Source organism: Kogia breviceps, chromosome 2 (assembly GCF_026419965.1).
Source record: "Kogia breviceps isolate mKogBre1 chromosome 2, mKogBre1 haplotype 1, whole genome shotgun sequence".
NCBI lineage: Eukaryota > Metazoa > Chordata > Mammalia > Artiodactyla > Physeteridae > Kogia > Kogia breviceps.
Genome location: NC_081311.1, coordinates 147,463,462 through 147,484,394, shown reverse-complemented (window position 1 = coordinate 147,484,394; position 20,933 = coordinate 147,463,462). Strand labels below are relative to the sequence as shown.

At 38.1% G+C, this 20,933-nt stretch overlaps 1 protein-coding gene across 1 annotated transcript in view; it reads left to right on the top strand.

Moving 5' to 3' along the window:
• TTN (titin) overlaps window positions 1-20,933 on the top strand; it is a 283,596-nt gene that overhangs the window by 53,058 nt on the left and 209,605 nt on the right. The window contains exons 44-46 of the mRNA XM_067026386.1: window positions 1,168-1,356; window positions 6,634-6,678; window positions 18,151-20,901. Of these exons, the coding sequence (XP_066882487.1) occupies window positions 1,168-1,356; window positions 6,634-6,678; window positions 18,151-20,901 (2,985 nt within the window). The remainder of the gene's footprint in view (window positions 1-1,167; window positions 1,357-6,633; window positions 6,679-18,150; window positions 20,902-20,933) is intronic.

The window sequence follows — 20,933 nt, the reverse complement described above, 5'->3', positions numbered from 1 at the left end:
GGAGACCCTCCAACACTAGCAGGTAGGTCTGGTTCAGTCTCCTCTGGGGTCACTGCTCCTTCCCCTGGGTCCCAATGCACACACTACTTTGTGTGTGCCTCCAAGAGTGGAGTCTCTGTTTCCCCCAGTCCTGTCAAAGTCCTGCAGTCAAGTCCCACTAGGCTTCAAAGTCTGATTCTCTAGGAATTCCTCCTCCCATTGCCAGATCCCCAGGTTGGGAAGCCTGATGTGGGGCTCAGAACCTTCACTCCAGTGGGTGGACTTCTGTGGTATAAGTGTTATTCAGTCTGTGAGTCACCCACCCAGCAGTTATGGGATTTGATTTTACTGTGATTGCGCCCCTCCTACCATCTCATTGTGGCTTCTCCTTTGTCTTTGGATGTGGGGTATCTTTTTTGGTGAGTTCCAGTGTCTTCCTGTCGATGATTGTCCAGCAGCTAGTTGTGATTCTGGTGTTCTCGCAAGAGGGAGTGAGAGCACATCCTTCTACTCCACCATCTTGGTTCCTACTCACTAGTTTTATTATTATTTATTATTACTCCTACTTTGAAAAAAGCCAAATATATCTAGGATGTCCAAGTTCCATGACTCTTTCCATTTTAGAAATGTTCTGTTGTGCTGAGACCTTCCAATTGTTGCCTACTGATAACAAAATAGTAGAGATTTTTTTCTTCATCCTTTAAGGGTGTCTCTTTTAGACTTTATGGAATGTTCATCTTCTCAGCTCTGTTTTTGATGGGTCTTTCTGCCTAACCAGAGTGCAGATTTTCCTCACTTCCTGTCTCAGTAGGTAACCACAATCTCAGATCAAACCCTTTATGATGACTATTTCTCAGGACCATCTTCTTCTCATTTGACTGAATATGTCAAAACCTCATCTTTTCTTCCATAGCATGACATGTAAATGGTTAAAAAGAATATAACTAAAATTGTAAAATTTCAAGCATTATAACCCATCTGTAAGCTGGATTTTTCTAGAATCGTGTTTCCTTCTTAAAAATGAAAAGAAATTATGTAAGATCAGATACGGCATGCCCAAAAGAAAAGTATAATGTTATTTAGATAAATATAAAATTAGCACTAATATAGTCAATATTGTGTTTGCAGGTAAATAAAAATATCCACTTGTTCCAGTGATTTAAAGATCCTTTTCCTTTCATGTTACAGATCTAAAAGTGTCTTGGTACAGCAAAGACAAGAAAATCAAGCCATCTCGGTTCTTTAAAATGACTCAATTTGAAGACACTTACCAATTGGAAATTGCTGAAGCTTTTCCAGAAGATGAAGGAATTTATACTTTCGTTGCTAGTAATGCTGTAGGTCAAGTATCAAGCACAGCCACTTTGAGACTGGAAGGTACAGTTAAACAACTTTAAGAACCACATTTAAATATAGATCTAATCTCACAATGTCAGTAACAAATCACTAAGGATTTCATGTAAATCATTGTTGGTCCTACCATTCTCTTAATGTGACTAATTGTTTCCATGTTATATGCCATGTTCTCGCTTTTCAGTTACCCCTTCTCATTATGAATCACAAACCATCATTTTTTATTTTGCCCTGCTTTGTCTCCATAGGATTTTGTAATGTGTTGCTCTCATCATCAGCTTTCATGCTTCCTGATCCGCATGTATCAGAATGGGGAGAAATATGCTAAAGAATTAGATAGATTTGTTTTCTCATCTGGCTAGGATGCAAATTCTTTAAAAAAAAAAGTTTTTAAATCTAAGAGTGTTACCATCCCACCATCGTACTGACACAATTCTAATTTCACGGAAGCTACAGTGGGTGATTTCAGCTCTGTACACCAGCTGGATGTGTTTACCGTCATTCAAAGAATTCCTGAGGGTTGAGGGGCTCCACTGTAATATGGTTTAACATTTCTGTTACTTGGTGCTCTTCAGCTGCAATCAGAAACACCTCCTCAGTATCGGGGTGGGGGACACTTTGATTCAAAATGAGATAGTATTTTTATATAATCAGGCTGATTTTCCTGAGCTAAATTAGTCTCTGTAATATTAAACATATACAAATACATAAAGAGTTAGGGCAACTTTTGCTTTTTTCCTTGATTTTAAACACTTATTATAATAACCAGAGGTTTTCTTAATAATCAATGTAGTGTGGTTTACAAAAAAGAAAAGCTGGTTTGACAACCAGAGGGAAAAAAAATAACAACAGAAAACAAGAATACCTAAACTGAATTGCATACTCCATGACTGCCTTCAAGCACAATGTAGTGAAGTTCCTTAGACTAGTTATGTCTCAGCATGTTTGTCTGGAAAATGGAAGGGAACTTGTGTGACTTTGAATCAGTGTGTGTATGTAGTGACATACGTTGACAAGGCATCAGGATTGGTCTGGATTCTAGTTCACCACTGAAATTTACAGCAGATCTGTAGACAACTCCCAGGAAGTTCTGGTTTCAGTGCAGGATAAGACATTAAAGGTTGGCATGCTTCTTTTCAGGATTTAGCAAACTTGAAGAAGTTACATCAGACTCTCAATGGCATGTCTCTTCGTCAGTTTCATTTAAGAAGGAGCCCCTTGGCCAAAAGCCCATCTTCATCCAGCCTCTATCAAGCCTCAGGGTGCACAGCGGGGAGACAGTCAGATTCCATGCCAGGGTTTCTGGCATTCCCAAGCCAGAAATCCAGTGGTTGCATAACCAGCAACCAATTCTACCAACAAAAGATGTAGTTTTCCATTTTGAGGAGTCCACAGGCATGGCTTTAATGCTTATAGTTGATGCTTACTCAGAGCATGCCGGGCAGTACTCTTGCAAAGCAGCCAATAGTGCTGGGGAAGCCATTTGCGCAGCTATACTCACAGTGACTCCAAAAGGTAAAGAAAGCCTGGCTTGCTTCAAAGACTTTGATCTGCTGCATCCGTACTACTCCCACTGTTACTAATGAGAGTCTCTGCTGTGTGTCTTGGTGCATATTGTGGTCGGTCCATAATTTATTAACAAAGTAACACCCAGGTGACCCTAAGTCCTCAATTACAGTTTAACCAGTGTACTTTAAATCTCACTGAAGTATGTGTTCTGGGCATTACACTAGTTATTATTTGGTTAGGCATCAACTTGACATTAGGCTTGACATTTTTACTTTTCTAAACAACATCTCATCATTGCATCGTTAATAATTTATTTGCTACATATTTTTGATAAAGTATATGGTGGAGGGAGGACAAATGATATCCCAAATAGAGTCAGAAAAAAAGAGGGAGCAGCTATGTCATTCTGGATAGCTGCAATGACAGCAAAAAGAAGGAAGCAGATACTGTATGGCATCTGCATGAGCCTTCATCATCCATCCATCACTGGATCACTGGGAATGAATTTTCTTTTGTGTCATCCTGACATCCTGGAGCACACTGCATCTGGCATGCTGCTTCCAAGTAACAGTGACGTCTTTCATCTTCATCTTCCATGCCATTTTATGTTACTAACCTAGCCAGGTGACAAAGCTTAGATCTTAATATTCTTTTCTTTTTCTTGTCACTTGATCGTACAGAGCAAGCCCTAGCTAGGCAAAGTTCTGGGAAAAATGTAAGAGAGTCCACCAAGTCCCAGACACTGGCAGATTCCTGTTTCACAAAGCAGGAGAGCAAAATATCCCAAAGCGAAATTAAGTCATTTCAAGGATCATCACATGAATATGAATTTCAGGTTTTTGAAGGTGTATCTCAAAGTTCCACCCACACAGCTGCATCCATTCGAGATGTAGAGTTGCACCATATCGCATCCCTTTCACAAATTGCAGAAAGCACTGAGTTATCTGAGAAATGTGCTGAAGAGCCAGTGAATGAAGCACCAAGGATTCTCCTGCATCTTCAGGACCTCTCTGTAAAGTGCGGTGACATGGCTCAGTTCCTCTGTGTTTTAGAAGAACCTTCCGTTGACGTAACCTGGACTCATGAAAGTGTAAAGATAGAGGAATCTAAGAGAGTGAAGCAGTCACAAAATGGCAATACTCAGTTACTTACCATATGTAATGGTCAGCTGGTAGACCAAGGGTTGTACAGCTGCATTGTACACAATGAGTACAGAGAGAGGACAACATCAGCAGTACTAAGAGTAGAAGTTGGTTATTTGATTTTTAGCTCTGACTTGCTTCATTTCATCCTCATCGCTTTATGCAGCTTTGCCATCATGCAGATTGAATCAATGAATATATTAAATAGAATACCCTTCAATTAGCACTCTATTCATAAATGACTTATGAAAGCCAGCCAAGTCATTGGCCAAACTTAAGAACATACAACTTTCCAGTCTAGATTCAAGGAAGTTTAACTTTCAAATCTGAGTTCAGGAACTTAAGGTTTGTTTCGTATGTGCTCTTTTTTCTAATATTTACCAAATGTGCCACCTAGGAAGTGTACCAAAGAAGGTTCAGATGTTAGAGTTCATCAAGTGTTTATTGAGTATTTATTATTGTGCCTGGCACTGTCTGGACCAAAATTAGTAGTCTTTAGATATTTCTCAATAAATTCTGCTGCTTTATAGTCTCAGATCCTCCCAGAATTATAGAATTATCTCACAGCAAGATCATTATTTTTGTTGTTATAGTGTTTGATTCACCACTGTGTCTAGAAGGGGCACAAATATATTTTTCTGGGCAAAGGATAACTTCTTCCTTCCCTCCATGGACTTTCTTCTTCGATGATAATAAAATGAGAAAAGTATTCTTCAGATACTGGAAGCCTGTGCTGTGTGTCTGCAGCAAAGGACCTTCCCTGAATCCCTTGGATGGAAGCTGGTGGAAGAAGTTTAGGCATCTCCAGGGGTCTGTGGAGAGCTGCAGCCTCTAGCTCTCCCCTGATCCGGCCATATTATTGTTGAGGCGTCAGAGGTGAACAGGGACAATACAATGCTGTGTGCACGGCTATCTCTGCACTGAATTTTGAGACAGATTCATTAATTCACTTAATGTATCTGCAATCCTCACTCACCACAAGGAGGATTTATTTTTTCTTAATCTGACCTTTTGGTCTATAGCTATTTCTGATTAATTTTCAAAGCCTAAGAAAGGAATAGCTCAAGAACTGAGGTCTAATTATGCAAATTAGGTAGAAAATCCCACCATCCAGAAAGTTGACCCTCAGTTTCACCATAGCTGCTGGCTAGCACAGTAATCACACAAGAAACTATCTATCTGGAGGCGTTGTCTACAAGTCACGTAGGTGACAACTGTGACTGTTTCTGCAGCAAGATAATTGGGAGCTGGTGTGTTGTGGAGTTGGGAGAAATGTAGGTCTTTCAACTCGCTTCCTAAAGAACCTAGTGCCCTAGGACAGTGCTTCATCATCATGTTCCCAGAGTGGATTTGAGCTGGACATTTTTGCCTCAGGATTTCTGGTTCACTCAGTTCCAACAATTATATTATTAAAATGTTCTTGGCACGTGAGCATTTTTTTTTCCCCTTGGGAAGTCCAGACTGTCTTACTTAAGAAAGTTAAAAGAGAAGCCAGTTTTCAGTGTTTGAAGAGTAAAGGATCAGGCACAGTTATCTAATTATCTAATATAGGCCAGTCTTTCTCTGTTCCTCTTTGATTTTGGCCTAATAATTTTACATAGGCTAGTTATCCATGAAAATCAGGTAGGAATGTGAACCCCCATAAGTCTGTTTGAGTAGAGTTCTTATGTGCATAGTAAGCATAGATATATCCTAGTTTGGGGACTAACGTGCTGCTTTCCCTCTCATCCTAATGACATTCCATCTTCTCTAAATTCCACATGTGTTTTACAAACACAACTAATTTATTCCTTTTCCAAACTTTATTCTCACCTAGCAAAAGAATCGCAAACCAGAGCACTTACCAAAATTACCCTTGGTTCAGACACTAAAAGTATTAAAACACTCAAAGAGTCCCAAATTAAAACAACCCATGAAGTAAAGAGAGCATCGTCAAAGAAAACATCAAGTTTGTCAGTAACTTCATGCCAAAGACCACAAGGAACTGAGAAGCCAGGGCTGCAAGCACACTGACTTGTGTCACGCAGACAGGAGAATGAGAGTGTTACCCGAGCACCTGCTTTCTCCGAAGCCACCCAGAGACGACTGTGTCTAAAGGCTGTGACTTTTCCTTTTGTAATAAAAGTAATTTTGAGTTGAGGACTCTTTGTTCTGCTCTTTAACATATAATTGGACTTTGCGTGAAGTTTTAAAGGTGGTTCAAATCAAAGGAGTATTTACTAGCAGAAAACTCTTAATTCTGCAGGGAAAGCTGAGAATGGCCCTCAGTTAAAAATGGCAAGTTAGAAAATGCATGTTCCTTCTAAATGTGATTTCATCTCCTAGCAAGTATTCAGTCAACAGACATTAAAAAAGAAATATTCCTTTTGTCTGTGGATTGCTTTTCTCAATGCATGTAAAAGGCATGGGGAATTGTGGAACTAAAAGTGGAAATTCCATAGAGAACCTAAAATAAAAATGTTTTAAAATCTTTCCTCATTGCCATGTACTTTATCAGCTCATTGATTTGTTTGGCATGGATTTTGGGGGGTGCATTTGGGGGATGTAGTTTTCTATTTTAGTAAAGAGAAAATTGTAATTGTATGAATCATGAATTGAGGCAGAAAGTACATGGAATTAATCATGAAAATCTCTTGTTTTTGCATTCTAGCTCCTGAATCAATGTTGCATGAGCAGATTGAGATGGAGATGAAAGGTATGGTTATATTGAATGTGAGATTTAAGTAGAAATTCTGAAGGATTAATAGAATCCTTGAACTGCCTTCTGTTAGTAGTATTGAGAAAAATGACATAGATGTACAAATATATCTCTTACAGTATATATTACTGTGTTGCATGCCTGGTTTAGTATGCTGATAGTTACATGCATTTCACAGTAATTTGTTTTATGGTAATTTAAAATCTTATATTTAAAATTTATCAGCCATAATCAACTTCATGTTTGCAGCCATTTTCAAAAGCGTGTATTAGAAAAGGTTGTCATCTTAATGCATGAAATCATGAAGTAGAAGTTTGTTTTCAAAATCACAGTGAATTAAATTGAACAATAGACAATAACCTAGCTGTCATTCTCAGAATGCAACATCATGAATGAATTATCATTGAGATGCTTTTTTATTTAGGGTGTGTGAAAATGTTACATTCCCATTCTGGTTTACACTTCATGTACATACATCATTTTAACATTGATATGTGTCTTACACTGGCTTGCAGATAGCTGCCTTATGTGATCCTTATTGCCTGCTTTTCTTTGCATAACATTGTGACTTTATGGCTGTATTAGTTCGAATAAACGCCTTCTCATTTTATTTTATTTTATTTTAGCTAATCATTTATGGTTATAGTTCTCGTATATATATCTTAAATAGTTAATTCTCCAAAAATACAATAATTTAATCTATAATCAAAAGGATCAGAAAGGGCGTTTATTCCACTCTCTGCAAGTCAGGTAAGATTTTCCTCTTCGCCATCAAAAGAACAGTTTTCCTGCTCTCAAAACAAATATGCACAGGAACATGTTATTTTGAAATGCATTTTTGCTTGTTCAAGAAGAAATTTCAGCAGTTTGAAGAAAAGACCAGACAACGAACGATTTTCGTGTCAGAATCTTTTAAACAGAGCATGGTGTTGCGTTTATTCGAACAAATATGGTGAGTGAAATTTTTTATGGATTTGTGAGAATCTGTAGCATGCACTTTATTTCATTTCCTATTTTGCAATTTCATTTATTTTCAACTTTTTCAAATACTATGGAAAATAGTAAAATGCTTTATAATTGAACTTTTTTTCAGAATTGTTCTCTGAGGAAGCACCTGAACATTCAACAAGAGATACCCGTGTTGCCTTCTCAGATTCTGAAGACATAAACCACAGCTCCATGGCTGCTAAAAGATATGCAAGTAGAATATCATCTACAAGCTCCTGGCCCAAATATTTCAAGCCTTCTTTTACCCAAAAGCTTATGTTTAAATATGTTTTTGAGGGTGAACCTGTTGTTTTTACATGTAGATTAATTGCCTGTCCAACTCCAGAAATGACTTGGTTTCATAACAATCGACCTATCCCAACAGGTCTTCGACGGGTTATAAAAACAAAGAGTGATTTACATCATCACTCTTCCAGCTTAGAGGTTAAAAGGGTCCAAGACAGAGATTCTGGAAGTTATAGATTATTAGCAATTAATAGTGAAGGGTCTGCTGAATCAACTGCATCGTTGCTTGTTATTGAAAAAGGGCAAGATGAGAAATATTTAGAATTTCTGAAAAGGGCAGAACAGACACATGGAAATACGGAGGCTTTAGTTGAAAGGAGAGAAGATAGATTAAAGGTTGACCTGAGGTTTACTGGCTCTCCCTTTAACAAGAAACAAGACGCGGAACAACAGGGAATCATGCGAACTATACACTTTAAGACAGTAAGTCCTGGCAGGAAAACAGATTTAATGTATGATGAAGAATATTTAGAAAGTAAATCTGACACAAGAGGATGGCTTAATGTAGGTGAAAGTTTCCTGGATGAGGAGACCAAAATGAAGTTGCAGCATTTACGGGAGGCTAGAAAAACGTTAATGGAGAAAAAGAAATTATCTTTGTTAGATATGTCATCTGAAATAAGTTCAAGAACTTTGAGAAGTGAAGACAGTGATAAAGACGTTCTGTTCTCTAGAGAGGAAATAAAAAGCAGGTCTGTATCTGATCTAGCTGACAATAGGGATAAGGTAGATAATTCAACTGAGGGTATTGTCCAGGATCCACAGGTCCTTCCTAATCTAATGGATCAAAATGTAGAATCTGGAGAACCTCCCACAAGCTTTCAAACTACTGTTGATGAGGAAATTTTCCAGACTGAAATGAGAATGATCCAAGAGGCATTCCTAAGAGGAAGTCTATCAAGGGACCATTTATATGGTAGGATTCTAGTAAATGAGAATATCCAAGCAAGAGAACAACTTGAAAAATTTATGACCCAAACAGAAACTGTAGAGTCATCTAAAGATATCACAAATGTAAGTAAGAATGAGGAAATATATGAGACCCCTGAAAAGGTGTCTCAAGTTACTATACCACACACCAGTGAATCTTTTGGTGCAGTTGTAAATATTCAAGAAAGTGAAGCATTAAATATTGACAGAATAAGAAAAGATGATTTGAGAGCATTTCAACACTCCACTTCCACAAAAGTCGATGAATTCAAAACTGAACAGGAAGAAAAAACCACAAGATTTTTCGAAAATTCTTTCCAAAAGCATCCACAACGTTGCCCACCTTCATTTCTTCAACAAATTGCATCTCAAGAAGTTTATGAAGGTGATAGCTGTGAATTTGTGTGTCATTTTCAAGGTTATCCTCAACCCATAGTGACATGGTATAACAATGATATACCAGTCCCATGTAATCGAGGCTTTATCACTCAGACCTTCAAAAACTATTCAACGTTAACCTTTTCTTCTGTCCATCCTCAAAATGAAGGTTTCATTACCTGTGTGCTGTTTAACCAATACGGAACAGTAAAAACAACCGGTGTACTTAAAGTGAAGTCAAAACAAAGGCATGATGTCGAAGCACATAGGGTCCCAGTGTTGCATGACTACACTGATGAGGAAGAGGAGCTGACACTGGTGTTTGACCAAGAAAAAGGCATTCCTCCATCTTTGAGACAAGAAGACCAAACAAATCTCCATATGTTAAAAGCTAACCCACCAGTTCCTCCCTCTACAGATATAGAATTGCTTGCCTTTCCTGTAGAAATTCAGATAACGGCAGCTACTCCTACCCCAGAACAGGATAAAGAGTCAAGAGAGTTGTTTCAACTGGAGAAGTTGGAGCCTAGAGCAACATCTCAAGATGAGGCTACTCGGTCACCAAAGCACAAATTTATATTTTCATCTGATATTACCAACGAGCCGCCAGAAGTGTTACAAGAAATGCCAAAGCATGCCAGTTGTAGAGAAGGGGATTCCATAGTCCTTGAATGTTCACTGTCTGGTGAGCCTAAACCAGCTGTGACATGGTTCCACAATGGAGTCCTTTTAAAGCAGAACCAGAAGTTCCAGTTTGAAGAAGCTAATTGTAGCCACAGGTTATATATTAATGATGTTAATTCTCAAGATTCTGGAAAATATGAATGTGTTGCTGAAAACAGTTCAGGAATGGTTGAGAGTGTTTCAGATCTAACAGTGGAACCTGTCACTCACAGGGAATATAGTCAATTAGAAAATATGTGTGGAATTTATGCCAAATATTCCAAAGATCAACACATTCAGGGAGAATCTATAAGGGCACGCTTTTATGATTATCCAGCCGGTCCTTTAACTCCTCAATCCAGTATAAAAGAATATTCTGTAGGAGAATATTTTCAAAGCCTTGAGACAATTGAACAGATAGACCAGAAAGGCCAGGTTTCTTGCACATCTTCTAGAGAAAAACTGCCCATATTTATGCAGGGTGCTTCTAGATCCATAACAATCAACAAGCCTCTCCAAGCTGAACTCATACAATGTCAGGATGAAGAGAAAGAGGAACATGGAAATGAAAAATCAAAGCTACACCAAGCAGAGGGGACTGTCTATCCATTTGTTGACGATTTCAGTGAAGTTAAAATTAGGAAAGAAGTAAGAAATGATTTGGGGAAACTTGGTGGACCAGAAAGGGAAAACGTGCAAGAATATGCCCAAAGTGACTATTTATCAAATATCCACTCTGAGAGAACTTCTGATGGTTACAATACAAAAGAATCATCCATCACTGTATACGAAGAACCCTTTGGTGAAGGGAGATACTACCCAGGAAAAAAGGTGAGGCATAGAATCATTGCATTTGAAAAGTTACAACACATAGAAAAAGGCGTTCTAGAAAAGAGACCTAGCAAGAAATCGTTTGTGAATCCTCCTCAAAAGAAGCTTGATGACAAAGACTTTCCCTTAAAGCAAAGAAAATCAAGATCAAGTAACCTAAACACAAATATGCATCAGGCAGAGGAAATGCCTCCAAACACTGAACAAGATTCATCTAACTTTGTAATGAATTTAAAGCTGCTTTCTTCTCAAACTCATAAGGTATTTGAATTACAAGAGAGGGAACAACAGAAGGAAGTAGGTCTTATAGATCAATCTGCAGTTTCTGAAAGGGCTGAACATGAAGCACCTATTACATTTGACCTAAAGCAATTTCATGCTCAAATAGAAAATGCGGATGTAAAATTTCAAGAAGTTAGACTAGATAGTGATCAATCAGAAGAAGCTTATTTTCAAACCCAGCATCCTGCTTCTGAAACAACTGAGGCTGAGAGCATTGTATTTGATCTAAAACAAATGTATTCTCATTTAGGAGACCCAGCTAAGGAGTTTCAAGAGCAAGAAACTAGGCAACAGCAGGAAACACCATATAAAGAGGAAGTCCCTAGCACTGAAACATTACAATCTGATATACAGAATACCTCTCAAAGCGCACAAAATAACATATTTACCAATCCAGAGATTTCTTCCAGTAAGGAGTTTTTAGATAGGACTGTGAGGGAGAAAAGTGGTAGTGATGAAAATGCCTCTTATTTGGAAAAACATATGCAGGAACAAAATTTAGAAATTTTCAATACTGATATTTCTCCTATTTCTGAAGAGATCCATAATGAATCATATGCTCTACTTTCAACCTCATCCACAGATGTAGGAAAAACTGATATTTCTGAGAGAAATGGAGATAGGAGTTTCATTTCACATGTGAAAAAAGCAAGTGAGGAAAAGCTTATAGAGGCTTGTAAAAAGGAGAAGGAGCGTACTTGGGAACCAGAGTTGGCGTCATTTCAAAAGCAAGATGCAGGGACACAGGAGTGTGCTGCTGGCATTTTGGGAGACCACATAAGTGATGTTCAGGAAGCAGACACATGCCACAGAAAAATTTCCCTGAGTCAGCACTTTCCATTCTTGATGACTGAGGAACAGCGGAATCCAAATGAACAGATAGGTGAGAAAATGGATGCTCCTGGAAAAGAAAAATGTTATGAAGAAATTCAAGTTCAGAATGAAACTTCTTTCTCCAGTACTGAAAGAGAAAAGATAGAAACTTGTTGTCCTGAAAACCCTCCTAAGTTGGATGAGGCACATACAACGGAGGTAATGGAATGTGAGACCTCCCTAACCCAGTACTTACTTGCTGCTGGAAAGCATGAAGTTCCTGAGACTGCAGACACCAAGCCCAAGGCAGATCTTGTCCAGAGTGAATCAGTCACATCAATGGAGGTTGAAGAAGTAACTTTCAGCACTGTGTATAAGTACTACAACCAACAACAGGAATCACTGGGACGCCCATTTTCTCCTGAATCTGATATTTCAATTGACGTGGGAAGTACAAGCAGTGAAACACTCTCTGAGCTAGGTCAGTTTTATACCCCACCATCCTCTGTTGAACATTTTGAAACTCCAAAGTCTCCTGATTTGTATCTTCCTCCTATAGACACGGCTAAAAAATCCTCAACAAATTTAGGAGGTAAGACTATTGAAAGGACCACACCTTTAGAGGAAGCTACTGAAAGGTACTCAACACCTTCCGAAGGCAAGGTAGCAGAAAGGTGTTCCACACCCCCTGGAGACACCCTGGAGAGATACTCCACACCCCCAGGAGAGACCCTGGAGAGATACTCCACACCCCCAGGAGAGACCCTGGAGAGATACTCCACACCCCCTGGAGACACCCTGGAGAGATACTCCACACCCCCAGGAGAGACCCTGGAGAGATACTCCACACCCCCAGGAGACACCCTGGGGAGATACTCCACACCCCCAGGAGAGACCCTGGAGAGATATTCCACACCTCCTGGAAAGACCTTAGAGAGATATTCCACACCCTCAGGGGAGACACTAGAGAGATATTCTACACCTTTAGGAGGAGAAACAGTTGAAAGATATTCTGTTCCTACTGGAGGACCAAATCTCACTGGAATCTTTAAAAGGTGCACATCAAAACTAGAAAGGGAGGAGAGTCCATCAAGTGAGCATTTCCACACACCTACAGAAGAAAGAAGCTCAGCTTATGAATTATGGCGTTCTGATTCCTTTGGCACGCCCAATGAAGCCATTGAACCAAAAGACAATGAAATGCCTCCATCTTTTATTGAACCTCTGACCAAAAGGATGATCTATGAAAACACAACCTTGGGCTTCATTGTTGAAGTTGAGGGCCTTCCAGTTCCTGGTGTAAAATGGTATCGAAATAAATCTTTGCTAGAGCCAGATGAAAGAATCAAAATAGAAAGGGTAGGTAATGTGTGTTCTTTGGAAATTGCTAACATTCAAAAAGGAGAGGAAGGTGAGTACATGTGCCATGCTGTAAACATCATAGGGGAAGCAAAAAGCTTTGCACGTGTAGACATTGTGCCCCCAAAAGAGAGAGCAGTGGCCCTCCCACCTCCAGTAACACATCAGCATGTCATGGAGTTCGATTTGGAAAACACTGGGTCATCAAGAACCCCTTCTCCTCAAGAAATTGTCCTGGAAGTTGAACTAAGTGAAAAAGATGTTAAAGAATTTGAGAAGCAAGTGAAAATAGTCACAGTTCCTGAATTTACTCCTGATCATAAAAGCATGATTGTGAGTCTGGATGTTCTCCCATTGAATTTAGCAGATCCAAGTATGGCTTCAAGGGAGGAAGAAGACAAAGATTTAAAAATTGACTTAGAAGTATTTGAAATGCCTCCTCGCTTTATAATGCCTATTTGTGATTTTAGAATTCCAGAACACTCAGACGCTGTGTTCAAATGTTCAGTCATAGGCATCCCAACTCCTGAAGTGAAATGGTATAAAGAATATATGTGTATTGAGCCAGATGACGCTAAATATGTGATTAATGAGGAGAAGGGAAGTCACACCCTTAAGATTCGCAACGTCTGTCTTTCCGATAGTGCAACGTACCGGTGCAGAGCTGTGAATTATGTAGGGGAGGCTATCTGTCGGGGATTCCTCACCATGGGAGATTCCGAAATGTTGGCTTTGCTGTCAAAGAAAAGTAAAGTGACATTGAGCAGTGTGAAGGAAGAATTAGTCTTAAGGAGCAAATATTCAGACAGCTTTTTTGAATTTCAGGTGGAAGAAGGGCCTCCCAGGTTTATCAAAGGTATTTCTGACTGTTCTGCACCCTTAGGTACAACAGCTTATTTCCAGTGTTTAGTCCGTGGCTCTCCAAGGCCCATGGTTTACTGGTACAAAGATGGGAAATTGGTGCAAGGAACAAGGTTCAGTGCCGAGGAAAGTGGCATAGGGTTCCACAACCTGTTCATAACAAGCTTAGTGAAGGAGGACGAAGGTGAGTACAGGTGTGTAGCTACGAACAAATCGGGCATGGCTGAGGCCTGTGCAGTGCTCACCCTAATTTAAAACTCCTCATGCAATGTGTTAGTGCCCCCATAATGATGAGAATTGACTTGAATGCTTTCACACTTTCCAAATTATATAGTTCTAATAAATCTCCAAATACATCTACTCTATTTGAACACATTATATTGAAAAACCCCAGGGAAAACAGTTTCTCTATGTGGAAATCTCATGTTTGTAATACATGTAAATATTCTATTATCTAAACTGTGGAATTATCACGTGTGTCAATTCTGCTGTAAATCATCAAACACTATTAAACATCTCCTTGGCTACCTAATCGTTGGTGCTTCTACTTTACCCTCCTTCTACTCCATAAAGTCCTTCAGCAGAATGCATTCTCTTTTAGCAGATAAACTGTGTATGTCAAGTAAAATGTGAAATGGAAGACCATGTCAGATGACCACACAGACAAATTGGTAAGGTAAAATCTCTCTGCTCTGAGTATAAGTCATTTTGGAAACGTTAACTCTTTTGCACACAAATACATGCTTATTTACTCAGACTTCGAACAAACCAAGCAGCAACAGAAACCAGCTTTACACAATTGGTAACTAACTCTATAATCTGTTTTACCTTGCAATCTTCATATTTATTTTTAGCTCTTTAAAACATATGTTCATTATTAATATCCCTCTTCTTAAGTGTTTTAACTCTTGCTGCTTTTGAAGGGACCAATGGTGCTCTCTTGGTGGGTAGAGTTCACCTAGACATTTGCAGACTATGCAAATAAATATCTTTCCACTTTTGGAACTACCTCATTTTCTCAATTTCTGAGATAGTATTAAGTGTAAAATGCAGCATTAATTTGATACTGGATTGGGGGTGGGGCAAGAAACTATATTACATTTATATATAAATTTTAAACTGCAGTACAATTTCAGAATCTTTAAAATTAGAAAAAGAAGGTGAGACATCTCTAGTATTGAAGCAATATGGTAATTTGTATTTCAGATTATATACAAATAACGAGATAATTAGCTTTCCCGTCATTTTCTCTGAATTTTATTTTTAAAACTAGAAATTAATAAGCATTCAAATTTAAGATGTATAAACATATATGTTTCTAAAGTAGCTGTTTTTGTTTTTCAAAATTATAATTATAGTAAATTCTCAAAATCCTTAACATACCTATGTGCCACTGTGAACTAAATCTTCTCATATAAGCTGTAATAAACATAAAGAAACTTAGTTTTTTCTTACCTGAAAACGAAGGGTTAGACCAAAAGACCACAGAGGTGATTGTTCAACTATGGTTCTGTGTCATCCCAGTGGTAACTTTTCTTAATATAATTTGGAATACATTTTAGTTTTGCAACAGATGACAAGAGGAGTAATAGAATATAGTAATTTGATTGTGAGACTTCTCCTCCTCCAACTCTGTAAATCACTCACTGTCACCTAATGGCTATTTTCTCCCCTGCATTGAGCAATTTTTAGATAACATGATCATATTAAATACATTAATTTTACTTTAATTCTAAAACATTAATCATTTAATTTAAATTTAATTTTCAAGAGAATCCATATATCCAATCATGTTTATTATGCTTGTTTCATCCGTCAAATTTTTTATTCCCACAATGGGACTTCCCTAAAAGCCTTTCAAATTAAAGAAGAAACTGGGAGAATGTGTAGGATATAGATAGAGCAGTCAGGCTTACACCCCACCCACCCCACCCCCAAAGAACATTCGCTTTGCTTTCTTTGAGTCACCATAACTTATCAAGATAGATACACTGTTGTGGAACAATCATTTCTGTTTCAACCAGTGAGCAGACAATATCTGTGATCATAATTATAGATATGATATATATCTATATATCACATCATAATATATATAATATATTATATATTATATTCATATTATTATATATTATATAATATATATAATATATCACACCATAAATCCCTGAAATAAAACTAATTCTATAGTTTAGGGACTTAGGGATTTATTCTACTCTGAGTCATGTAATGGATGTTTAAATAAATTAGAAATTCAGGTCATGACAAACATGATAAGCACACTTTACCCAGACATTATACGGCATAACAATAGTTCAAACCTGTTCTTAAAAAAAAATTAAGAAAATTTTAAAAAGTTTTAATGCCATATTGGATTGGCAGTAAGGGCTGAAGACTATACTTTTATGCTTATAAAAAGGTGGGCTTTATTTGATTTTGGTCGTTAGAATTCTGTTAGTCTCAAATTCATTGCACTTGAGGATATTCAGAATAACAATGACTGAATAAAGAAAAATAAGCCTTGCCCACCTTTGGCTTACTTATTAATTGTTGTAGATAATTAAATGGAATTTTTTATTTTCTGACTCAATGGCACATAACTTAAAAGGCTGAAATATGAATTTCTCTGATGCTGGATAAAGAATTCATTGTTTTATGCATAGTAGAATTTAGACATAATTATTAGCTGCTATCACTACATGTATTTTTAACTACACCTTTCATGTTTCAGGACTCTTGAATTTCATCTAGTATCTTTCATATAGTTAATATACTATGTTTAAAAGAAAGGAAAAACAATTGAAAATATTTCAACACATTAGTGAGTAGGGGTATTTTCGCTATACTGACTGACATTCACTCCCTTTACAGATATTTTGGGAGTTCAAGTGAAAAAGGAAAGCTGACATGAGTGATACATTATAGATTAAATGTTAAGTGGTCACCATTAGTATGTGAAATTAATCAATGTTTTTACAGCTTACTAACTGAAATAATAACTGAGTTTGTATTCTACATGCTATAGGTAAGTTTTACCAGTATATTTATATAAGCCAACAGATACTGGAGTCCTGCCTTTTACTGCTTATACATTTGAATTAAAGCATAAGACTATACCATGTGATGCAAGTAGAGTAAACTAATACAATAGTAAATCTGCTCTAGGTAAGCTAATAAAACTATTATTAACAGAGCTGTTCTATTTACCTAACAGATTTAATGAAAAGCTAATTCCTTGTTATCAAATTATGTCTTTCATCCTGTCCATGATACTGTTTAAAGAGTATCTGTTATTCAGTGTTTGTCTTCCTGTTCAATATTACTGTGTAGGTATTTCTCATGCAATAAAGTATAATTAAATGTTTAATGTTGGAGTTTTCTCTCATTTCTGATTCTCCCATTTTCTTAACATAAGCCTCATTATAAAAGCTTTGTTGAAGTAATAGGGCAATTTGCACGGGGAAAGGAAGGCTTGCATTTCTATTAACTGAAAACAACTATAAGCAGTAACTAGAACATAGATGTTTTATTTTGAAAATAAACAGTCTTCAATTTGACAATGAAGATCACTCTTAAACTCAAGAAAATTCTAAATGTAAATAATAATCCTGGATCTTTTTAGAAAATTTATTTAAATGATCCTGAATTCTTTTTTAATTAATTAATATTTAGTGGAATTTTAATGTAAAATTTATGTTTTAAAGAAAAACATTTGTATCCTGAATTCTTTGATTAGCAATATTTAGCCAGCCAGCAGTTTCTCAAACTTTAGAATTGGGACTGTATCACAAAGGAAAACTCATAAGAACATCTTTAAAATTTATAAACTCTAATGCAAATGAAATGGACTGAAAGTTGCATCAGTACAGTATTTATAATCATATAATAAGCTAAGGTTAAAATTTTAGAAATGTGCCTTTTGATAAGTTAATCTCAAGATAATCTAATGATTTCAGGAATAAAACAGAAGAAGGCCATCAAATGGTGCATAATTCTTTGATGACTTGTTTGTTTGTTTAAGTAAAATTGATAGTAAAATAATAATCATTTTTCCCCATACAGAGTTTTCTAGTTCTCTTCTGTCTGCTGAGGAAGAAGGACCTCAAACCTCTAGCTCTGGCCTTCAGTTATCTAATAGAAATGAAACACTTGAACTTTTGTCTGAACCTCCAGTTCATTCAACTAAATTCTATTCCAAAGAGGAAGGCAGTGTCCCAGTTTTCATCAAAGAAGTGTCAAATGCTGACATAAGCATAGGGGATATGGCTAAGTTGTCTGTTACTGCCACTGGTATTCCCAAGCCCCAGATTCAGTGGTTCTTTAATGGAGTAATGTTAACCCCTTCAGCTGACTACAAATTTGTTTTTGACGGTGATGATCACAGCTTGATCATTCTGTTCACCAAATTAGAGGATGAGGGAGAGTATACATGTATTGCCAGTAATGAATACGGACAGGCAATATGTAGTGCCTATCTGAAAATAAATTCCAAAGGAGAGGGGCTCCAAGAACCAGAATCAGCAGAAGAGAAATCTCTGGCAAAGCTCGAAGGTCCTTGTCCTCCTTACTTCCTTAAAGAGTTAAAACCAATTCACTGTGCACAGGGGCTCCCTGCCATCTTTGAATACACAGTGCTTGGAGAGCCTGCACCCACTGTTTTGTGGTTCAAAGAAAAGAAGCAGCTTTGCACCAACGTTTATTACACTATCATTCATAATCCCGATGGTTCTGGGACATTCATCGTCAATGACCCTCAGAAAGAAGATAGTGGTTTCTATGTCTGTAAAGCGGAGAATGTGTGGGGTGAATCCACCTGTGCCGCAGAGCTGCTCGTGCTTCTGGAAGACACACACATGACTGATGCCCCCTGTAAAGCAACGTCCACGCCAGAGACTCCTGAAGATTTGCCCCAGACGTCGTTAATGGTCCCTGCAGCTGAGGCACTTGACTCAGAACAGGAAACTTCAGCTTTTGTAAAGGACACCATTTTGAAAGCTGCTTTAATTGCAGAAGGAAAACAGAAGCTTTCTTATGCGCATTTTGTTAAAGCCAATGAACTGAGCAGTCAAGTTACTTTAATAGCTGAGCAATTGCAATCCACAGTCATGTTAGAGCAGGATATGCCCACTCCTGAAAGCATCGGTGAACTTCTTTCCACCAGTGACACTATTCATGTCCAGCCTATCAAGGAACCACCTCCCAATGTACAGCTGCAGATTGTCCAGTCCCAGGACACCCTCCCCAAAGAAGATATTCTAATGTATCAAGAGCCTGAATTACAGGTGGTTCTATCAGATACTGAAAAAATCTTCCCAAGTGCCATGTCCATAGAGGAAATTAGTTCATTAACAGTTGAGTCTCTGCAAACTTTATTAGCTGAACCTGAAGGGAGTTATCCGCAGTCATTAATAGAAGAAACACCAGCCCATTCATATCCAACCTCTGTGGCTGAGGAAGTACTTTTACCAAAAGAAAAGATAGTATCCGCAGTGGGCAAAGTGCAAAGAGTGATCCTTCAAAAGCAAGAGGTGCAAAGTACTCTCATCCTGAATCAGAGCTTAGCTGAGGAACACATGGAAAGTTTCCAGGGTCCTGATATCATGATCTCCCGGGTCCCTTCAGAACACACGTGCACAGAAGGTGAAATTTTAATGGAAAGTGTGGATCAACTGGACAGTGCAAAGCAAGATTTCGCAGCCAGCGTTGAGGAAGGCAAGTCCTTAAGGTTTCCATTAGCAGGTGAGGAAAAGCAGGTACTGCTCAAGGAAGAGCGTTCTGATAGCTTGGCAATGCCCCCGAACCAAACCACTGAGTATAAAAAAGAGCCCATGGCAATAAGTGGTGTGCAGGAGGTGCAGGGAAGTGACCTTCTTTCTAAGGAAAGTTTGCTTTCTGGTATTCCTGAAGAGCAGCGGTTAAACCTGAAAACTCAGATCCGCAGGGCTTTGCAAGCAGCAGTGGCCAGCGAGCAGCTGAGTCTTTTCTCTGAATGGTTAAGAAACATTGAACAGGTAGAGGTCAAGGCCATAGACTTCACCCAAGAGCCCAACTGCATTATGTGCACCTACTTTATTACCTCAGTGAGGTCTCTAACAGAAGAATTAACCATCACTATTGAAGGCATTGATCCTCAAATGACTAACTTGAAAACTGAACTTAAGGAGACTTTGTGCTCTATAATATGTGAGGAAATGAACATCTTAATAGCTGAGGAACCTGGAATTCAGAAAGGAGCCACAATAGACTTGCAGGAAGAAATGGATTCTTTTTCTAATCCACAGAAGATTGAAGCAATCACCGAACCAGAGGTTGAATCTAAATATCTTGTCTTAAAGGAAGAGATAAGCTATTTTAAGGTGGAAAGTCAGGTCAAAGCTGTGGGTGCCACAGCTGCTTCCGCTGCTGTCTCTGATGAAAAACTGGATGAGATACCTAAACCATCAGAGGAAAAAGAGAAATCCTCTGAAGGTGGTACTGAGAAGGCTGGTACAGTAGAGATACGGGAGGCTGAGGGTAGCTCACTCAGAGAGGGTGGTCCTGATGTACAGACGCCCTTGGTGGACACGATTGCCAAGGAAGGTGACACCATAAGCCTCGTGTCATCCATAACAAATGCCAAAGAGGTGAATTGGTATTTTGAGAGTAAACTGGTGCCTTCAGATGAAAAGTTCAGGAGCTTGCAAGATAAAAATACACATATGCTAGTGATCGACAAAGTAAATAGAGAAGAACATCAAGGGGAATATATGTGTGAGACCTTGAATGACGACGGAAAAGCAGCAACTTCAGCAAAACTCACTGTAGTCAAAAGAGGTTGGATTTTAAGGATTCAGTGAATCAAGCTC